The sequence below is a fragment of the Lagenorhynchus albirostris genome, chromosome 1 (assembly GCF_949774975.1).
Source record: "Lagenorhynchus albirostris chromosome 1, mLagAlb1.1, whole genome shotgun sequence".
NCBI lineage: Eukaryota > Metazoa > Chordata > Mammalia > Artiodactyla > Delphinidae > Lagenorhynchus > Lagenorhynchus albirostris.
In genome coordinates, this window is record NC_083095.1 from 41,708,254 (window position 1) to 41,729,999 (window position 21,746).

A 21,746-nucleotide genomic window follows, 5' to 3' on the forward strand; every position below is an offset into this window, starting at 1 on the left:
CCATATTAAATATGCATAAAGATATATATATATGTATAAAGAAAGAAAGAAAAGAACATTTATTAAATTGCACTTCTTGAGTCTTAAGTAAAATTTAGTAGAATACAATCTGGCAGTGATCAACATTTTGATGCAAGAGAGAGAAATATCACTCCCTGGGAAGTGCAGGCCCCTGGGACAGACTGCCAAGTGAGGGTGCTTGGCTTCGCAAAGAAAAGAATTCAAGAGTGAGACAAAGTAAAGGGAAAGCACGTTTATTTAGCGAGATACACATTCCTTAGGCAGAATGCGACCTGTCTCAGAAAGCGAGAGTGGCCTCAGGGTGTGCGGGTGGTTAGTTTTTATGGGCTGAGTAATTTTATACGATCACACGTGGGAGGAATATTCTATTGCAATATTTTGGGGAAGGGGGTGAGGATTTCCAGGAATTGGGCCACTTCCCTCTTTCTGGCCTTTTATGGTCAGCCTGGGAACTGTCACGGTGCCTGTGGGTATCTCATTTAGCATATGCTAATGTATTACAATGAGTGTATAATGAGGCTTAAGGTCTACTGGAAGTCTTCCACCATCCTGGGCCTATTGATTCTAACAAGTTTTTTTTTTTTTTTTTTTTTTGGCTGCACTGGGTCTTCGTTGCTACGCTCGGGGCTTTCTCTAGTTGTGGTGAGCAGGGGCTACTCTTCATTGCAGCGTGTGTGCTTCTCATTGCCGTGGTTTCTCTTGTTGTGGAGCACGGGCTCTAAGCGCTCGGGTTTCAGTAGTTGTGGCATGTGGGCTCAGTAGTTCTGGTGCACGGATTTAGTTGCTCCGCGGCATGTGGGATCTTCCCGGACCAGGGCTCGAACCGGTGTCCCCTGCGTTGGCAGGGGAAGCCCCTAACCAGTTTTTAGAGTATCCTGTTTTTCTCCAACAGCTTTGTCCCCTTCCTCATTCTTTTAATGGTTTTGCCCTGCCCTCTCCCTTCGTCTCAATTTGGTTCTTGGGATGATTGGTTTCATGATAAGACTATTCATAAGTTCCAGTCAGGTCTGAGAGTCTCTATCCTTTAAAGTGCCCCTGGCTTCAGAAACAGTTTTACACTAAAACCATGGATTATTTTTCTTAAGTATAGACAGTTCAGCCCTAGTCATCCTCAGAACAGGCACTTTGTGAAGCCGCTGGCAAAGAGTCCCTTGGGCAGTCTGCAGCCACTAAACAGAATTTGTAAAAGTTGAGTTCCCTGGACCTTTTCCGGGGATGAAGGCAGCTGTTAGCCTGCATTGCAGTAGTGGAGTCAACTGAAATTCCTGACTCTTATCATTGGACTAGACCTTGCTTGGATTTTTTGTTATTGCAATGAAATAGAGTCAGGACAACAAGGACCTAAAGGGGTTTTCCTGTTTTCATTCTCTACCCACAACAATGATGAGAGGACTTCATTTCACCCACTGTTTCCAGCCCTCTGCTGGACTTTCTCTATGAGCAGTCTGGAAGCCCCACACTGGAGGGGTTCACTGAAGTTATCGGGGCAGAAAGTGGGATGTGTCTGCATGGACACAGGGGAGGGACGATGTGCAGGGCAGTATAGGTTAGGAGTGGGGAGAGCCTTGTCCCTTTTCTTTACTTCCCCAGGGGCTGAAACAATGGTCAGTAGTGGCATGGGATCTGAGCTTTGCCCACCAAAAGGAAGGCTCCACCAGGCAGGGATTTTGTCTGGCTTTTTTCATTGCTAAATTCTAGCATCAGGATCAGTGCCTCTCGCATGTTGTAGGCACTCTATAATATCACTGTATTGAATGATTGAGTTTCTAACTTCATTTTAAGCTCTAAAGGGAAGTTTCTACCCTCCCCAGCCCCTTCCTATTCTTTAATATAAATGTTAAAAGGAAGGAAGCCCAGAGGGGCTTCAAATTGAGAATTTGAGAACATGATATGTTCTCCTTCCTTTTGTGAATAGTGTTTCTCAGGGATCCAGAAACTTTTTCTGAAAGGGGCCAGAGAGTAATAGGGCTTTGTGGACCATATACAGTCTCTGTCACAACTACTCAACTCTGCCGTTTTAGCACAGAGAAGCCAAGAGCACTACCTAAATCAATGAATGTGGCTCCACAAAAACAGGTGGAGGCTGGATTTGGCCTACAGGTAGTAGTTTGCCTACCCCTGGTCTATCTCCCTGGAAAAGGGTTAGGATACTTTCAGATGCAAATAGCAGAAGCCCTGACTCAAACTGACTTAAATAGTAAGGACGTTTATTATCTTACACAGTAGGAATTCCCAAGGTTGGGCAGACTGCAGGACTAGCTAATTCAGTAGCTCATCCCTCCTCCATCTTTCATCTTAAGGCTGGTTTCCCTCTTCATCACAAGACGGCTGCCAGTGACAACTGGACTATGTTTCCTTTCTCAAGTAGAAAGAAGAAAACCTTTCCCAACCAAGGACATAAGTTTCTTGCTATGTCTGATCCGGCCAGGTTAAGACAGTGCCCACCCCAGAACAATAGTGGATCCTAAGGGAAAACGTGTACTAGTGGGCTAGACCAACTGGGAGTGGATATTAAGGACTCAACCACTAATGCTCACTAAATGCACATCCTATGCCATAGTAACAGCCTGTTAATTCCCTTTGTTTCCAATGAGAAAGGAAAAGCTGTTTACAGCTGTCAGAGTCTTCAAACCGTAAGTTCTCTTCTAACACAAAAGAGTTTTTGCTAATATTCTATAATTGCAAGACCCAAGACCTTGGGAGAAGGCTTAGGCCAAAGTATGAGCACAGAATTTCAATTTTCAACAAAATTTATTATCACCAAGTTTCATTTTAATGCACCTGTGCCCTAGTGCAGAGATAACTGATAATGATCACATTCATTCAGAGTAACCACTTTGGGTGAATTGGCTGGTGGCTTTGATGGAAAGCCACACAAACATGTTTTCATAACTCTTTAATACAGAGTTAAATATACTTTCTGTGGCCTTACTATTCAGTTACCTTTTTCTTCATAATTCATTTTGCCAGACAAATCCATGATGTGTCTGATTTTGATAAGGTGACTCATTTCAATAGGATCTGACAGGTAATCACAATATGTTTAATCATAGGAAAACTGTTATTTAATCTGTTAGTGAAAATAATCAATAATCAATCTGTAACAAGAATAGAAGAGTTTTTTATTTGAGCCAAACTAAGGACTAGCTCAGAAGCCATCTTCCCAGATTACTCTGAGAAGCTGCTCCAGAGAAGCATGGTTTTCAGTATAGTTTTTTTTTTTTTTGCGGTACACGGGCCTCTCACTGTTGTGGCCTCTCCCGTTGCAGAGCACAGGCTCTGGACACAAAGGCTCAGCGGCCATGGCTCACGGGCCTAGTCGCTCCGCGTTCCTATATCTCAATATGTGAAAATTTCTTTTATCAATCCCCAACAGATCAGTGACCCCCTCAATGGGTCCTTTGCCCAGTGTTGCAAATGCCAATCAAACGAGACCGGGTTCAAGATCAGAAACTCGAATCATTGATCAAGGAGTGGAGAAGGGAGAGCTTGTGCTCTAAAAGCACCATCTCCCTGAAGGGAGGGGAATAAGGGAATTTTAAGGATTAGGAGGCGGTGGTCATCAGGGCTCTAGGAAGGGGGCAGAGATTTACAGAGGCAGCCAGAGCAGCTAGGGCATGCACAGTCTTCCATGCTTCCTCGCACAGGGCATGAACTGTGCCTAACAGAGTATAAATGCCCCCTTTGGGCAGAGATCTTAACATGGTAATGAAGCAAAGGTAACTTTCTGACACCTCTAGGCCTCATCTGTGCAGGCAGAGCACTCCTGTGGTCAAGTCACAGTCAGTTCAGGGCATTTGACCACTGAATATCTCTTAAGACACAGCTGCAAAACATTTCTACCAAATACTGGGCGCTTTTGAAACAAGCCCAGGTAAATGGAGATAAGGATCCTTTAGCTCTCAGGGGCTGGTATGGATGACAAAATGGTAAGTTGTTTAGGATTGTGAGCTGCCCTATCTTCAGTGATTTTGTTTTTGGTCTGTTTTACTTCTCATGAAATAACGTGAATTTAGATTTCCAAACAATTCTTAATTCCTTCCTTTGACTCTTCTGATGTGCTTAGCCCACAGTAAATCTGGTAACAATTGCTATGATGTTTTACTAGTAAATTTTACAATGGCAGTTGCCTTTATAATTTGCTGTTAATGATCATTGTTTCATTGTTCCTCTAAATTTACTAGTTCAACATTTTATAATTACAGTTTGATCCTTGTGATTTATTATTTTTCCTCTGATGCTTCAAACTAAGCAAACCTGTTTTTTTTAATTTGATAATATACTTAGATTGAATATGGTATACTTAAATATGAATTAGGTTGACAAAATTTAAAAAAAGATTTCCTAAACTGTGTTGTCCTCTTAAGCTTTTTGATTTGTTTATTATGTTTGTCACTACAGATTGATGAATATAAAAAACTCTGTGAACTAAAGAGAAAGGAGACTTACAAAAAGAAGAAAGAATTGGATACATTAAGGCTTAAAATGACAAAAATGAGAGAAACCCTTGCTGCCAGCAGAGTGGTAAGAAAGAATAAACTGTGTTTCTTCAAGCCCAACCCCAAGCACCTCAATATACACTGCCTTGAATACAACTAATAGCAGGTGGTTTAAAAAAGGAGCTGATATTAATTAATCTTCATGCCATTCGGGGGAGAATGTTTTCGGCATGTTAATCTTTTCTGACATTTAAAGTGTTATAGGGCAATTGTGTTTTCTTCTTTAGGAATATGATGGAAAGAAGGAAGTTTGGAATGCTTAGGTACACATTGCATTTGATGGGCCAAAATACTGTAAAAATGTTTTTTAAAAAATACATACAGAACCGACCAAATGGATATAGAATCATATATAATGTTTGTGTGAGATTGCTTTATTTTACATAACAAAGTGAATAAACATGGGCAGATTCCTTAATTCTGAATGTGTGATAATAAAACAGAATTTAGGCTCTCCATTTATATTGAGTACACTAATATGGAAAGGAGACTATTTGTCTCTTTGAGTTAGAAAATACTTCAGAGCTCTGTACTTCTATTTTTCTTTTGTTGTTGTTGTTGCTAATTTTTATTTTATTTTCTTTTTCTTTTTCTCCCTCCCTCCCACCCTCCCTATCGCACCCCTCCAGGCGGTCACAAAGCACCGAGCTGATCTCCCTGTGCTATGCGGCTGCTTCCCACTAGCTATCTACCTTACGTTTGGTAGTGTATATATGTCCATGCCTCTCTCTCGCTTTGTCACAGTTTACCCTTCCCCCTCCCCATATCCTCAAGTCCATTCTCTAGTAAGTCTGTGTCTTTATTCCTGTTTCACCCCTAGGTTTTTCATGACATTTTTTTTTCTTAAATTCCATATATATGTGTTAGCATACGGTATTTGTCTCTCTCTTTCTGATTTACTTCACTCTGTATGACAGACTCTAGGTCTATCCATCTCATTACAAATAGCTCAATTTCGTTTTGTTTTATGGCTGAGTAATATTCCATTGTATATATGTGCCACATCTTCTTTATCCATTCCTACGATGATGGACACTTAGGTTGTTTCCATCTCCGGGCTATTGTAAATAGTGCTGCAATGAACATTTTGGTACATGACTCTTTTTGAATTATGGTTTTCTCAGGGTATATGCCCAGTAGTGGGATTGCTGGGTCATATGGTAGTTCTATTTGTAGTTTTTTAAGGAACCTCCATACTGTTCTCCACAGTGGCTGTATCAATTTACATTCCCACCAACAGTGTAAGAGGGTTCCCTTTTCTCCACACCCTCTCCAGCATTTATTGTTTCTAGATTTTTTGATGATGGCCATTCTGACTGGTGTGAGATGATATCTCATTGTAGTTTTGATTTGCATTTCTCTAATGATTAGTGATGTTGAGCATTCTTTCATGTGTTTGTTGGCAGTCTGTATATCTTCTTTGGAGAAATGTCTACTTAGGTCTTCTGCCCATTTTTGGATTGGGTTGTTTGTTTTTTTGTTATTAAGCTGCATGAGCTGCTTATAAATTTTGGAGATTAATCCTTTGTCAGTTGCTTCATTTGCAAATATTTTCTCCCATTCTGAGGGTTGTCTTTTGATCTTGTTTATGGTTTCCTTTGCTGCGCAAAAGCTTTTAAGTTTCATGAGGTCCCATTTGTTTATGTTTGTTTTTATTTCCATTTCTCTAGGAGGTGGGTCAAAAAGGACCTTGCTGTGTATTATGTCATAGAGTGTCCTGCCTGCCTATGTTTTTCTCTAAGAGTTTGATAGTTTCTGGCCTTACATTTAGGTCTTTAATCCATTTTGAGCTTATTTTTGTGTATGGTGTTAGGGAGTGATCTAATCTCATACTTTTACATGTAGCTGTCCAGTTTTCCCAGCACCACTTATTGAAGAGGCTGTCCTTTCTCCACTGTACATTCCTGCCACCTTTATCAAAGATAAGGTGACCATATGTGCGTGGGTTTATCTCTGGGCTTTCTATCCTGTTCCATTGATCTATATTTCTGTTTTAGTGCCAGTACCATACTGTCTTTATTACTGTAGCTTTGTAGTATAGTCTGAAGTCAGGAAGCCTGATTCCTCCAGCTCCGTTTTTCGTTCTCAAGACTGCTTTGGCTATTCGGGCTCTTTTGTGTTTCCATAAAAATTGTGAAATTTTTTGTTCTAGTTCTGTGAAAAATGCCAGTGGTAGTTTGATAGGGATTGCATTGAATCTATAGATTGCTTTGGGTAGTAGAATCATTTTCACAATGCTGATTCTCCCAATCCAAGAACATGGTATATCTCTCCATCTATGTATCATCTTTAATTTCTTTCATCAGTGTTTTATAATTTTCTGCATACAGGTCTTTTGTCTCCTTAGGTAGGTTTATTTCTAGATATTTTATTCTTTTTGTTGCAATGGTTAATGGGAGTGTTTTCTTGATTTCACTTTCAGATTTTTCATCCTTAGTGTATAGGAATGCCAGAGATTTCTGTGCATTAATTTTGTATCCTGCTACTTTACCAAATTCATTGATTAGCTCTAGTAGTTTTCTGGTAGCATCTTTAGGATTCTCTATGTATAGTATCATGTCATCCGCAAATAGTGACAGCTTTACTTCTTCTTTTCCGATTCGGATTCCTTTTATTTCCTTTTCTTCTCTGATTGCTGTGGCTAAAACTTCCAGAACTATGTTGAATAAGAGTGGTGAGAGTGGGCAACCTTGTCTTGTTCCTGATCTTAGTGGAAATGCTTTCAGTTTTTCACCATTGAGGACGATGTTGGCTGTGGGTTTGTCATATATGGCCTTTGTTATGTTGAGGAAAGTTCCCTCTATGCCTACTTTCTGCAGGGTTTTTATCATAAATGGGTGTTGAATTTTGTCAGAAGCTTTCTCTGCATCTATTGAGATGATCATACGGTTTTTCTCCTTCAGTTTGTTAATATGGTGTATCACGTTGATTGATTTACGTATATTGAAGAATCCTTGCATTCCTGGAATAAACCCCACTTGATCATGGTGTATGATCCTTTTACTGTGCTGTTGGATTCTGTTTGCTAGTATTTTGTTGAGGATTTTTGCATCTGTGTTCATCAGTGATATTGGCCTGTAGTTTTCTTTCTTTGTGACATCCTTGTCTGGTTTTGGTATCAGGGTGATGGTGGCCTCGCAGAATGAGTTTGGGAGTGTTCCTCCCTCTGCTGTATTTTGGAAGAGTTTGGGAAGGATAGGTGATAGCTCTTCTGTAAATATTTGATAGAATTCGCCTGTGAAGCCATCTGGTCCTGGGCTTTTGCTTGTTGGAAGATTTTTAATCACAGTTTCAATTTCAGTGCTTGTGATTGGTCTGTTCATATTTTCTATTTCTTCCTGATTCAGTCTTGGCAGGTTGTGCCTTTCTAAGAATTTGTCCATTTCTTCCACGTTGTCCATTTTATTGGCATAGAGTTGCTTGTAGTAATCTCTCATGATCTTTTGTATTTCTGCAGTGTCAGTTGTTACTTCTCCTTTTTCATTTCTAATTCTATTGATTTCAGTCTTCTCCCTTTTTTTCTTGATGAGTCTGGCTAATGGTTTATCAATTTTGTTTATCCTTTCAAAGAACCAGCTTTTAGTTTTACTGATCTTTTTTTTTTTTTTTTTTTTGCTGTACGCGGGCCTCTCACTGTTGTGGCCTCTCCCGTTGCGGAGCACAGGCTCCAGATGAGCAGGCTCAGCAGCCATGGCTCACGGGCCCAGCCACTCCGCGGCATGTGGGATCTTCCCGGACCGGGGCACAAACCCGTGTCCCCTGTATCGGCAGGCGGACTCTCAACCACTGCGCCACCAGGGAAGCCCTAGTTTTACTGATCTTTGCTATTGTTTCCTTCATTTCTTTTTCATTTATTTCTGATCTGATTTTTATGATTTCTTTCCTTTTGCTAACTTTGGGGTTTTTTTGTTCTTCTTTCTCTAATTGCTTTAGGTGCAAGGTTAGGTTCTTTATTTGAGATGTTTCCTGTTTCTTAAGGTAGGATTGTATTGCTATAAACTTCCCTCTTAGAACTGCTTTTGCTGCACCCCATTTATTTTGAGGTGTCATGTCTCCATTGTCATTTGTCTCTAGGTATTTTTTGATTTTCTCTTTGATTTCTTCAGTGATCACTTCATTATTAAGTAGTGTATTGTTTAGCCTCCATGTGTTTGTATTTTTTACAGATCTTTTCATGTAATTGACATCTAGTCTCATAGCGTTGTGGTCGGAAAAGATACTTGATACAATTTCAATTTTCTTAAATATACCAAGGCTTGATTTGTGACCGGAGGTATGATCTATTGTGGAGAATGTTCCATGAGCACTTGAGAAAAATGTGTATTCTGTTGTTTTTGGATGGAATGTCCTATAAATATCAATTAAGTCCATCTTGTTTAATGTATCATTTAAAGCTTGTGTTTCCTTATTTATTTTCATTTTGGATGATCTGTCCGTTGGTGAAAGTGGGGTGTTAAAGTCCCCTACTATGAATGTGTTACTGTCTATTTCCCCTTTTATGGCTGTTAGTATTTGCCTTATGTATTGAGGTGCTCCTATGTTGGGTGCATAAATATTTACAATTGTTATATCTTCTTCTTGGATCGATCCCTTGATCATTATGTAGTGTCCTTCTTTGTCTCTTCTAATAGTCTTTATTTTAAAGTCTATTTTGTCTGATATGAGAATTGCTACTCCAGCTTTCTTTTGGTTTCCATTTGCATGAAATACCTTTTTCTATCCCCTTACTTTCAGTCTGTATGTGTCTCTAGGTCTGAAGTGGGTCTCTTGTAGACAGCAACTATATGCGTCTTGTTTTTGTATCCATTCAGCCAATCTGTGTCTTTTGGTGGGAGCATTTAGTCCATTTTCATTTAAGGTAATTATCGATATATATGTTTCCATTCCCATTTTCTTAATTGTTTTGGGTTCGTTATTGTAGGTCTTTTCCTTCTCTTGTGTTTCTTGCCTAGAGAAGTTCCTTTAGCAGTTGTTGTAGAGCTGGTTTGGTGGTGCTGAACTCTCTCAGCTTTTGCTTTTCTGTAAAGGTTTTCATTTCTCCATCAAATCTGAATGAGATCCTTGCTGGGTAGAGTAATCTTGGTTGCAGGTTTTTCTCCTTCAACACTTTCAATATGTCCTGCCACTCCCTTCTGGCTTGCAGAGTTTCTGCTGAAAGATCAGCTGTTAACCTTATGGGGATTCCCTTGTGTGTTATTTGTTGTTTTTCCCTTGCTGCTTTTAATATGCTTTGTTTGTATTTATTTTTTGACAGTTTGATTAATATGTGTCTTGGCATATTTCTCCTTGGATTTATCCTGTATGGGACTCTCTGTGCTTCCTGGACTTGATTAACTATTTCCTTTCCCATATTAGGGAAGTTTTCTACTATAATCTCTTCAAATATTTTCTCAGTCCCTTTCTTTTTCTCTTCTTCTTCTGGAACCCCTATAATTCGAATGTTGGTGCATTTAATGTTGTTCCAGAGGTCTCTGAGACTGCCCTCAGTTCTTTTCATTCTTTTTTCTTTATTCTGCTCTGCATTAGTTATTTCCCCTATTTTATCTTCCAGGTCACTTATCCGTTCTTCTGCCTCAGTTATTCTGCTATTGATCCCATCTAGAGTATTTTTCATTTCATTTATTGTGTTGTTCATCATTGTTTGTTTCATCTTTAGTTCTTCTAGGTCCTTGTTAAATGTTTCTTGCATTTTGTCTATTCTGTTTCCAAGATTTTGGATCATCTTTACTATCATTATTCTGAATTCTTTTTCAGGTAGACTGCTTATTTCCTCTTCATTTGTTAGGTCTGGTGGGTTTTTATCTTGCTCCTTCATCTGCTGTGTGTTTTTCTGTCTTTTCATTTTGCTTATCTTACTGTGTTTGGGGTCTCCTTTTTGCAGGCTGAAGGTTCGTAGTTCCTGTTGTTTTTAGTGTCTGTCCCCAGTGGCTAAGGTTGGTTCAGTGGGTTGTGTAGGCTTCCTGGTGGATGGTACTAGTGCCTGTGTTTTGGTGGATGAGGCTGGATCTTATCTTTCTGGTGGGCAGGTCCACGTCTGGTGGTGTGTTTTGGGGTGTCTGTAGACTTATTATTATTTTGGGCAGCCTCCCTGCTAATGGGTGGGGTCGTGTTCCTGTCTTGCTAGTTGTTTGGCATAGGATGTCCAGCACTGTAGCTTGCTGGTCGTTGAGTGAAGCTGGGTGCTGGCGTTGAGATGGAGATCTCTGGGAGATTTTAGCCGTTTGCTATTATGTGCAGCTGGGAGGCCTCTTGTGGACCAGTGTCCTGAAGTTGGCTCTCCCACCTCAGAGGCACAGCACTAAGTCCTGGCTGCAGCACCAAGAGCCTTTCATCCACACGGCTCCTTAATTTGGGATGATTCGTTGTCTATTCATGTATTCCACAGATGCAGGGTACATCAAGTTGATTGTGGAGCTTTAATCCGCTGCTTCTGAGGCTGCCGGGAGAGATTTCCCTTTCTCTTCTTTGTTCTCACAGCTTCCAGGGGCTTAGCTTTGGATTTGGCCCCGCCTGTGCGTGTAGGTCGCCGGAGTGCGTCTGTTCTTTGCTCAGACAGGACGGGGTTAAAGGAGCCGCTGATTCGGAGGCTCTGGCTCACTCAGGCCGGGGGGGTAGGGAGGGTCACGGAGTGCAGGACGTTGCACCAGCCTGAGGCGCGCCGTGCGTTCTCCCCGGGGGAGTTGTCCCTGGATCCCGGGACCCTGGCAGTGGCGGGCTGCACAGGCTCCCCGGAAGGGGGGTGTGGATAGTGACCTGTCTTCGCACACAGGCTTCTTGCTGGCGGCAGCAGCGGCCTTAGCGTCTCATGTCTGTCTCTGGGGTCCGCACTTTTAGCCGCGGCTCCCGCCCGTCTCTGGAGCTCCTTTAAGCAGCGTTCTTAATCCCCTCTCCTCGTGCACCAGGAAATAAAGAGGGAAGAAAAAGTCTCTTGCCTCTTCGGCAGGTCCAGACTTTTCCCCGGACTCCCTCCCGGCTAGCCGCGCGGTGCACTAACGCCCTGCAGGCTATGTTCACGCTGCCAACCCCAGTCCTCTCCCTGCGCTCCGACTGAAGTCGGAGCCTCAGCTGCCAGCCCCGCCCGCCCCGGCGGGTGAGCAGACAAGCCTCTTGGCTGGTGAGTGGCGGTTGGCCCTGATCCTCTGTGCTGGAATCTCACCGCTTTGCCCTCTGCACCCCTGTTGCTGTGCTCTCCTCCGCGGCCCTGAAGCTCCCCGCCTCCGCGGCCCTGAAGCTCCCCGCCTCCGCCACACGCTGTCTTCGTCCGCGAAGGGGCTTCCTAGTGTGTGGACACTTTTCTTCCTTCACAGCTCCCTCCCACTGGTGCAGGACCCGTCCCTATCCTTTTGTCTCTATTTTTTTCTTTTGCCCTACCCAGGTACGTGGGGGGTTTCTTGCCTTTTGGGAGGTCTGAGGTCTTCTGCCAGAGTTCAGTAGGTGTTCTGTAGGAGTTGTTCCACGTGTAGATGTGTGTACTTCTATTTTTAAAAATTAACAACATCGAGTGAAAGCCAGTATTGTGATAAATATTTTGTGAGGATTACCCTGATTTTAAAGATAAGAAAACTGAAGCTTATGCAGTGACTATAATTGAAGAGGTTAATGTTAATACTACTTCTACGTTAATTAAAACAGAAACACCTGTTAATCTCTCACAGTTGAATTAATGAGTCTAGCGTATTTCTTCTATTTGTGTTGAGAATTACATGTAAAACTATGTGGGGCAACAGTAATACTAAAACATCGCATTGCTTATCAGAGTCTTCAGTTAATTCCATTATATCAATACTATTTATAGTGTGATTTTGACCATTATAGTTACAATATATCTATTATGACATCCAATTACAAAACATTAGTAAAATCAAAAACTTCCCCCAGATATGTGCGTTTAAAAAGGTGATTATCTGTTTCTTCATATATCAACATAGTAAGGAAGCATGAGTCAGGCTAGGCTCAAAGGAGAACACGGGGATTGTATAAAACAGATCTTATCGGCACGCCTAAGCTCATATCCCCAGTTGGGGCCTCATAAATTATGCCAAGCACACCACCTGGTTTGGAAAAATGAAGTATATGTTCCTTAACCTGTTCTTCAAAGATCTCTAAAGACAAATAAGTCAAGGCTTGAGGTGGCAGGGGTAAACTCAGCTCCAGTGTCATTCTCTTCCTCCCCCCAATCCAGCGCCCCACCCCACCTTACCAGTGGAGAATTGTGTTTAAAGCACGAACTTCAGTATCACAGAGACCTGGGTTCAAGTCTTGGCTTTACCAACCCGAAGTTTCCTCACCTATAATATGGTGGTAATAATATTACCTATTTCAAAGGGCTTTTGTGGAGATAGAATGAGGTCATGCCTATAAGGCTTTTAGCTGAGTGTTTTGTATTTAGTAAAGTTTGTTGTTGTTATTGCCTGAGATTAGAAAACAACATTTTGGCTATGGACTTGAGACTACAGGGAATTTCAGGTTCATCTTCATGTGGTGCTTTTAGTTTAGAAAAACTCTGCAGCCAGGTCAAACTGGTGTGATGCTGGCAGAAAAGAATAATGATGTGTGATTCTCAAGGTGCCCTACATGTCCAGGGCGGGGAGGATCGAGGGCTAGAGGTTATGGATGTCAGGCAGGACGGGCCTTCAGTGTATAGTCACTAATCCTGATTATTGGTCAGAGTTCTTTGGACATTCTGCTAATTTTTGATGGCATATCTAGGATTTCAGACTCCTGTTAACTCTGGAACTACTTATAGCCCACAAGTTCAGTCATATGAGTGCTTTAGAGGAAAAAAAAATAGTTTGGGGAGCTTTCACCCACCTGTCTCACCTGGCATGACTGAAAGAACCTCTATACCCCCAACAGGTGTTTTTCTGACCCCACACTGATGTGCAGGGTTAGGTGGCTCTAAATAATCTGTCCATGGTAGCTCTATGCCAGAGAGCAAAGGAATTTGTTTGATCAGCTTTTCTCTCAGCTCCACTTTCCCTCACAAGCTGAAATGCAGACCCAAGCTCTGATAAGTTTGCTTTCCCTTTTCTTTATTCCAAAACTGTGTTGTAAAAATATGTTCACTATGAATTTTCTCCATCCGTATTTCCTTTTTAATCATGCTAACATTTTTTCATAGTACCCAATTTTTCCATTTCTAAATTACTGATTAAATATTAAGAAAAAAATCTTTGCAACATGGACATAGCTATCAACTAAGGTGAAAGACCCAATTTGTTTTGACTTTTCTTTTTATAATACTCATTCTAGTATCCTGGAATAACATGTTGAAAATAATTATGAAAATGTATATTTAATTTTTTTAAATGTTAGTCAAGATGAATTCATGTCTTGAAAACTGTTTTTATAGTTTTCACATTGCTATAATTGGTTTCTCTCCCTCCCAAATTTTGTTTTCTTTTCTGATGAATTCAGGATTATTTCTGTCTCAGTTTGTTTTATAAAGAAACAAGCAGTATAATGATTGCTTTATATATATATTTTTTTTAATTAATTAATTTACTTTTGGCTGCGTTGGGTCCTCGTTTCTGTGCGAGGGCTTTCTCCAGTTGCGGTGAGCGGGGGCCACTCTTCATCGTGGTGCACGGGCCTCTGACTATCGCGGCCTCTTGTTGCGGAACACAGGCTCCAGACGCGCAGGCTCAGTAGTTGTGGCTCACGGGCCCAGCCGCTCCGCGGCACGTGGGATCTTCCCAGACCAGGGCTCAAACCCATGTCCCTTGCATCAGCAGGCAGATTCTCAACCACTGCGCCACCAGTGAAGCCCCTGATTGCTTTTTATTTTAACTAAAGGACACCCCCAGTGTAAAAGTTGAATGGATGATACATGAATATTTAGTGAATTGGACTTCTGTCATGAATCATTTGATGATGATTGAATGCCCCAATTTTACTGAATTTTCAACAGGTTCTTAGTGATCACAATTTAGAGATATCAAAACTACAAGAATCAATAAGACATTGGGAACAACAGGTTGAAGACATGAAGAAATCCTGTAAGATCCTGGAGGATAAAATGTAAGTATAATACTTTATCTTTACAGAAGCACTTCTAGATGTTATGTTCCTTTCATTAAAAAAAAATTTATTTAATAGTAGATGAAAATTATTCTCTTATTTTACTAAAAGTTGTGTGATTGTCAGCTTTATAGAATCACCTCTTCATTTTGAAATTAAACAGTCTTTCAGATGATCAAGAGAAAAAAATTGAGGATGATGTGGTTAGTTTAGGAAAAGGGAGGGAATTTGGGGTGTGTACTATCCTTATTTCAGTTCCTTACTCCCTACAAATACGCGCCTGGAGGAAGGCACTGCCATAGGGCTACAACTCACCTAACCATGCTGCTACAGTTGTTGTTCTTAGTCAAGGGGGACTTGCAGCACTTATTGAGAAAATACAGGGAAGCCTCAAGGCAAAAACTTTTACCATGGAACTGAAACCAGAAACATAAGGAAATATTCCATCTGTCTCAAGGCCTAGTGTTTGCTTCCTTCTGCGATTCTCTCTTTATCTACATGCTGTGTTCTCTTCCTGGTGAGTCCGTGGCTAAGCATGGCCATTCCAAACCCTCTGAGTTTACCTGTCACAGATCCATCTATCTTTAGAGACTGACCAACAGATTCTCTCCCAGGAGAATTCCCAGATTTCCCATCAAAAGCTGTTTGGCTCAGCTCTGGATAGGAAGGTGGGGTCTTTTAATATAAACATGGCTTCTGGGCTTACCCCCAGGGTTTACTGACAGTTTAAAAGACAAATTATGGTCTGAGCAGATTCCGCAAAAGATAAGTAATTCCACATGTGGGATCCTGTTACAATATGGCTCATTTCTACATAGATTTGAATGTATTGGGATTAAAATTATGTCTTCTAAAATAACAACTGCACAGTACTATTCTACTCTATCATCAACAGTCCATAAAATATGCAATAATCCTTACACTCAGTACCAGATTTAAAATTGGAAAGCTCAAGTAATACAACAATTAAAAATCAGAATAAAAAATCTTTTTCTTTGAAAGTGATTCGATAATTTTAGTTGATATCTATTTCTTAAAAACTAGGCAAAGAATCATAGTGGAAAATATAGATTAGCTCTTAACTTATTTCTAGGAATTATGATTAAAAGCCTTGAAACACTGATAAAGTTTTATTTATAAGCAGACTTCATGTTAGCTAACTGGTTTTAAATGTATGTTCAAGATAAAAATGGGGATTCATTGATCTTTCATTTTGAATGGCTCATCTTTTTGTTTTCAGTCCCAGCCTTTCAAGGGTTTTCATGTGGAATCTCACTGAGGAAAAGTGCTTTTGATTAATTTGGTGATTGAGGATATAAGTTTCCCCCCCTTTTATTAATAAAACTTTACTTTTTCTTCTTTATAACTTGGCAAATTAAAAGAAAATTCTCTGTATTTTTATTTTCTCACTTAGTTCCTTTTCTCTATCTTTGGAGGTAGGGAGAGGCAGCTCAGTTCTTGTTTGGTGGATTTGAAGAATCAAACAGTGTTGTTTTATAATATTCTATAAGATTCTTTAAGAATAAATTATACAAGAAACAAATAATTTATATAACTCAACTTCCTATTAATCTATTAGTCTTAATTTCCCCCATCCCACCCACCATGAAATCGTTAACTTGCAAGCTCATTATCTATTTTGAGGTCAAAATATTGAGGGAAAGCAAAAATTACTCAACTCCAAGTTTAAATTCTATATGTGGACAGTTAAGGGTACCTCAAATTCTTCACAGATCCACAGGAGGCATTGCTAGTTTAATCCTTCTTCTTTGCTATTATTGATATCCAGCATGATGTATTTGCATAATAAAGGCAAATCAGTGCCTATCTTTCTAAATTGCTATGACATTTTTCGTCATTCAGCTGGTTATCAACATGTGGGAAGTGGGGAATTGGAAGCTAAATATTGTGTATAAATGACATCCAATTTGTGACCCAAAGTATATACTTACCATTATAGTGCAAGAGGCTATAAAAATTATAGATGCTTTTTAAAAAGGACTGACATGGTTTCAAAATTGTCAAGGTTACCAAAGATTTTCATCCTGCCAAATTTTAGTAATCTGATCTATTCCTCAAAGTTTTAAAATTCTTTATAGAATTTGACACAGATGTTCACTTCCATCTTCTTGATATACTTTCTTCACTTGGCTTCCCAAACTGCACATTCTCTTATTTCATTTACTACACTGCTTCTTCTCAGGACCCTTTACTTGTTCCAGTTCTTCTTTTTGTCTCTAAATTTAGGAGTTATCAGCCCTTCACTGTTCTCTATTCTCTACTCATACTCTCCATATGTGATTTCATTCAGTCTCATACTTTCTGTACCCCAGTGACTTCCATATCTATATATCCAACCCTGACCTCTAACTGCATATAGTCTACAGCTTATTTGACCTTTCCACTTGGAGGATATCTCAAATATACATGTCCTAAACAGAATTCTTAATTTCCCATCTCCTTGAAATAGCTCTTTCTTTAGTCTTCCATATCACTATTTACCTAGTTACTCCAGCCAAAAAACTAGGAGTCATCCACCATTCCTGTTTTCCTTGCTACCTAACCCTAACCCAGCTAACCAACTAACCTAACCCTAACCCAACTCTAACTCCAGCCAAATCCAAAGCATGTCCTGTTGCCTTCATCTTTAAAATATATCCTGAGTCCAGCTGTTTCTCACCAGCTTCACCACTACAACCTTAATCTGAGCCACCATTATCTCTTCTGGACCACTGCCATAGACTTCTACGTAGTCTATCTTCCTATACTACTGTCTTTCTCTACTAAGTAGCCAGAGTCATTTTTACAAGATGTGAATCAGTTCATGTCACTCCTTTCCTTAAAAAATCCTCCCCTGGTTCCCTTCAAAATAAAATCTGAACTTCTACCTTGTCCTCAAGACCCTATATGATCTGGGCTGTGTCTAACTCTCCAGCCTTCTCACACTCCTGTCTTCATCAAATATTCAATACACCAAGCTTGTTCCTATCTCAGGATATTATCACCTGCTGTTCCTTCTATATGAAAAGCTGTTCCTTAAGATCTTCAAATATCTGGCTCCTTCTCATCCTTCAGGTCTTTCACAAGTTATCCCAAGAGATGTTCCCTAATCACCTGTCTACAGTACCATCCTCACTCTCAGGATTTCTCTATCCTTTACCCTACTTTGTGATCTTTGGAGCATTTAACACTATCTGAAATATATATATATATTTTGATAACTTTCTTATAGTCTGTCTACTCCACTAGAGTGTAATTTCCATGAGGGTAGAGACTTTGTGCTGTATCTCCCAGAGTGTAGGTGTTCAAAAATTGCTTCTTAAATTAATATATAAATAAATGAAATATTAATACATCAATTCAAAAGAGTAAAAATTTTGTTTATTTTAATGAATTGTAAATAAATATATTGTATAGGGAGATGGAGACTGGAAGTTTCTGATGTCATAAGTAAATGTGGCTTTGCTGGAAAACATGTCCTAATAGGAATTTATTTGGCTTCCTTTGTTCATAGGCTTTTCTTTAGGAATAACAAGGAAAAACTGGATGATGAATCTAATTTTGAAAAAAAAGAATTATTGCTGAAGATAAAACAGGTAGGAAGACAGAAATGATGGCTTTAAGATTATAATTAATTTTTAGTTAACATTTTAAGTATATGTGAAAAATGTGAAATTTTCCAAAAGTAGCATTTTCATTAACTAATAATAATCATGATCATTCACAGTAATTGATTTAAAGATTTGATCAGAAAACTGGAAGAGAATAGTGAAAATCACCTAAGCTGAGCAGAAAAAAGAATTTTTAAAAAATGAGGATAGTTTAAGAGACCTCTGGGACAACATCAGTGTATTAATATTCACATTATAGGGGTCCCAGAAAGAAGAGAGAGAGAAAGGGGCAGAGAACATAATTGAAGAAATAGTAGCTGAAAACTTCCCTAACCTGAGAAAGAAAACAGATCTAAGTCCAAGAAGCATAGAGATTCCCAAACAAGATGAACCCAAAGAGGACCACACCAAGACACATTGTAATTAAAATGGAAAAAATTAAAGATAAAGAATCTTAAAAGCAGCAAAGGAAAGGTGACTGGCTGTGTACAAGGGAACTCCAATAAAACTATCAGCTGACTTTTTAGCAGAAACTTTTTAGGTCAGAAAAAAGTGGCATGATATATTTAAAGTGATGAAAAGAAAAAAACCTACAACAAATACTCTACCTGGCAAGGCTATCATTCAGATTTCAATGAGAGATAAAGAGTTTTACAGACAAACAAAAGCTAAAAGAGTTCAGTAGTACTAAACCTACTTTACAAGAAACATAAAAGGGACTTCTCTAAATGGAAAAGAAAAGACCACAGCTAGAAATATGAAAATTATGAAAGGAAAAATCTCATTGGTAAAGGCAAACATAGAGTAAAGGTCAACTACTTATAAAAGCTAGTGGGAATGTCAAAAGACAAAAGTAGTAAAATCATCTATATCCACAATAAGTAGTTAAGGGATACAAAAAACAAAAAGATGGACAATGTGATATCAAAAACATTAAATGTGGTGGGGGCGCATAAAAATGCAGGGTTGTTAGAATGTGTTCAAACTTAAGATCATCAACTTAATCACATATAAAAAAAAGTTGTTATATATATACTTCATGGTAACTACAAACCAAAAATTTATAATAGGTGCACACAAATAAGAGAGAAATGAATCCAAACATAACAGTAAAGACAGTAATCAAATCACAAAGGAAGAGAACAAAAGAAGAAGAAATGAACAAAAAAGAACTACCAAAACAACCAGAAAACAGCCAACAAAATGTTAATAAGTACATATCTATTAATAATTGCTTTAAATGTAAATGGACTAAATACTCCAATCAAAAGACATAGAGTGGCTGACAGATTTAAAAAAAGAAAAACTCTCTATATTTGCTGTCTATAAGGGACTAGCTTCAGGTCTAAGACACACACAGACTGAAAGGGCATGAAACAGGTGTTCAGTGCAAATGGAAACAAAAAGAAAGCTGGGATAGCAATGCTTATATCAGACAAATAGACTTTAGAGCAAAGACTGTAATGAGAGACAAAGAAGGATATTATAGACTGAGAAATGGATCAATCCAACAAGAAATAACAATTGTAAACATATATGCACCCAACATAGAAGCACCTAAATACATAAAGCAAATATTAACAAATATAAAGGGTGAAATTGATGGTAACATAATAATAGTAGAGGATTTTAACACCTCACTTACATCAATGGACAGATCATCCAGACAGAATACCGATAAGGAAACAATGGCTTTAAGTGACACATTAGACCAATGGAATCAACAGATATATATAGAGAGAGCTTTCCTTTCAAAAGCAGCAGAATACACATTATTTTCAAGTGCACATGGAACATTCTGTAAGGTAGATCATATGCTAGGACACAAACAAGAGTCTACAAGTTTAAGAAATTGAAATCATATCAAGCATCTTTTCTGACCACAGTGTATAAGACTAGAAATCAACTACCAAAATCAAACCAAAACAAAACCCTGCAAAAAACACAAACACATGGAAGCTAAACAATATGCTACTAAACAACCAATGGGTCACTGAAGAAATCAGAGAGGAAATTTAAAAATACCTGGAGACAAATGAAAATGGAAACACAATGATTCAAAATATATGGGACACAGCAAAAACAGTTCTAAGAGGGAAGTTTATAGTGATACAGGCCTACTTCAGAAAGAAGGAAGATCTCAAACAAACAACCTAACCTTACATCTAAAGGAACTAGAAAAATAAGAACAAACAAAACAAAGTAAGAGGAAAAAAATAATAAGGACCAGAGCAGAAATAAATGAAATAGAGACTTAAAAATAAAACAATAGAAAAGATCAATGAAACTAAGAGATTGTTCTTTGAAAAGATAAGCAAAATTGATAAACTTTTATTTAGACTAATCAAGAAGAAAAGAGAGAGGGCCCAAATCAATAAAATCAGAAGTGAAATTCCAACCTACACCACAGGAATACAAAGGATCATAAAAGATTACTACAAACAATAATATGTCAATAAAATGGAAAACCTAGAAGAAATGAATAAATTCCTAGAAATGTACAATTTCCCAAGACTGAATCAGGAAGAAATATAAAATATGAACAGACCAATTACCAGTAATGAAAATGAATCAGAAAAAAAAAAAAAACTCAATGAAGAAAGTCCAGGATTGGACAGGTTCACAGGTAAATTCTACCAAACATTTAAAGAAGAGTTAATGCCTATCCTTCTTAAACTCTTCCCCCAAAATTTAAGAACCCGTTTTATGAGTCCAGCATCACCCTGATACCAAAACCGGACAAAGACACCACAAAAAAGAGAATATTACAGGCCAAAATTACTGATGAGCATAGTTGCAAAAATCCTCAACAAATATTAACATACTGGGGCTTCCCTGGTAGCACAGTGGTTGAGAGTCTGCCTGCCGATGCAGGGGGCAGGGGTTCGTGCCCTGGTCCGGGAGGATCCAACATGCCGCGGAGCGGCTGGGCCCATGCGCCATGGCCACTGAGCCTGCGCATCCGGAGCCTGTGCTTCATAACGGGAGAGGCCGCCACAGTGAGAGGCCCACGTACCGCAAAAAATATATATATATATTAGCACACTGAATTCAATAATACACTAACAGGATCATACACTATGCTCAAGCAAGATTTATCCCAGGGATGCAAGGATAGTTCAGTATCTGCAAATCAATCAGTGTGATATACCACTTTAATAAATTGAAAATAAAAATCATATGATTGGGACTTCCCGGGTGGTGCAGTGGTTAAGAATCCGCCTGCCAGTGCAGGGGACATGGGTGCAAGGCCTGGTCTGGGAAAATCCCACATGGCATAGAGCAACTAAGCCAATGTGCCACAATTACTGAGCCTGCGCTCTAGAGCCCACGAGCCACAACTACTGAGGCCATGTGCCACAACTACTGAAGCCTGAGTGCCTAGAGCCTGTGCTCCACAACAAGAGAAGCCAGTGCAGTGAGAAGCCTGTGCACTGCAATGAAGAGTAGCCCCTGCTTGCCACAACCAGAGAAAGTTGCTGTGCTCCACACACAGCAACCCAGTGCAGCCAAAAATAAATAAACAATAAATAAATAAATAAAAATTTTAAAAAATCATATGATTATTTTGATAGATCAGAAAAAGCTTTTGACA

The 21,746-nt window shown here is 39.3% G+C and overlaps 1 protein-coding gene across 1 annotated transcript in view; it reads left to right on the forward strand.

The window, feature by feature from the left end:
• The window catches only part of CCDC175 (coiled-coil domain containing 175), a 76,107-nt gene that overhangs the window by 12,561 nt on the left and 41,800 nt on the right, over positions 1–21,746 (forward strand). Inside the window, exons 6-8 of the mRNA XM_060141931.1 lie at positions 4,423–4,545; positions 14,431–14,540; positions 18,055–18,136. Coding sequence (XP_059997914.1) covers positions 4,423–4,545; positions 14,431–14,540; positions 18,055–18,136 — 315 coding nt within the window. The remainder of the gene's footprint in view (positions 1–4,422; positions 4,546–14,430; positions 14,541–18,054; positions 18,137–21,746) is intronic.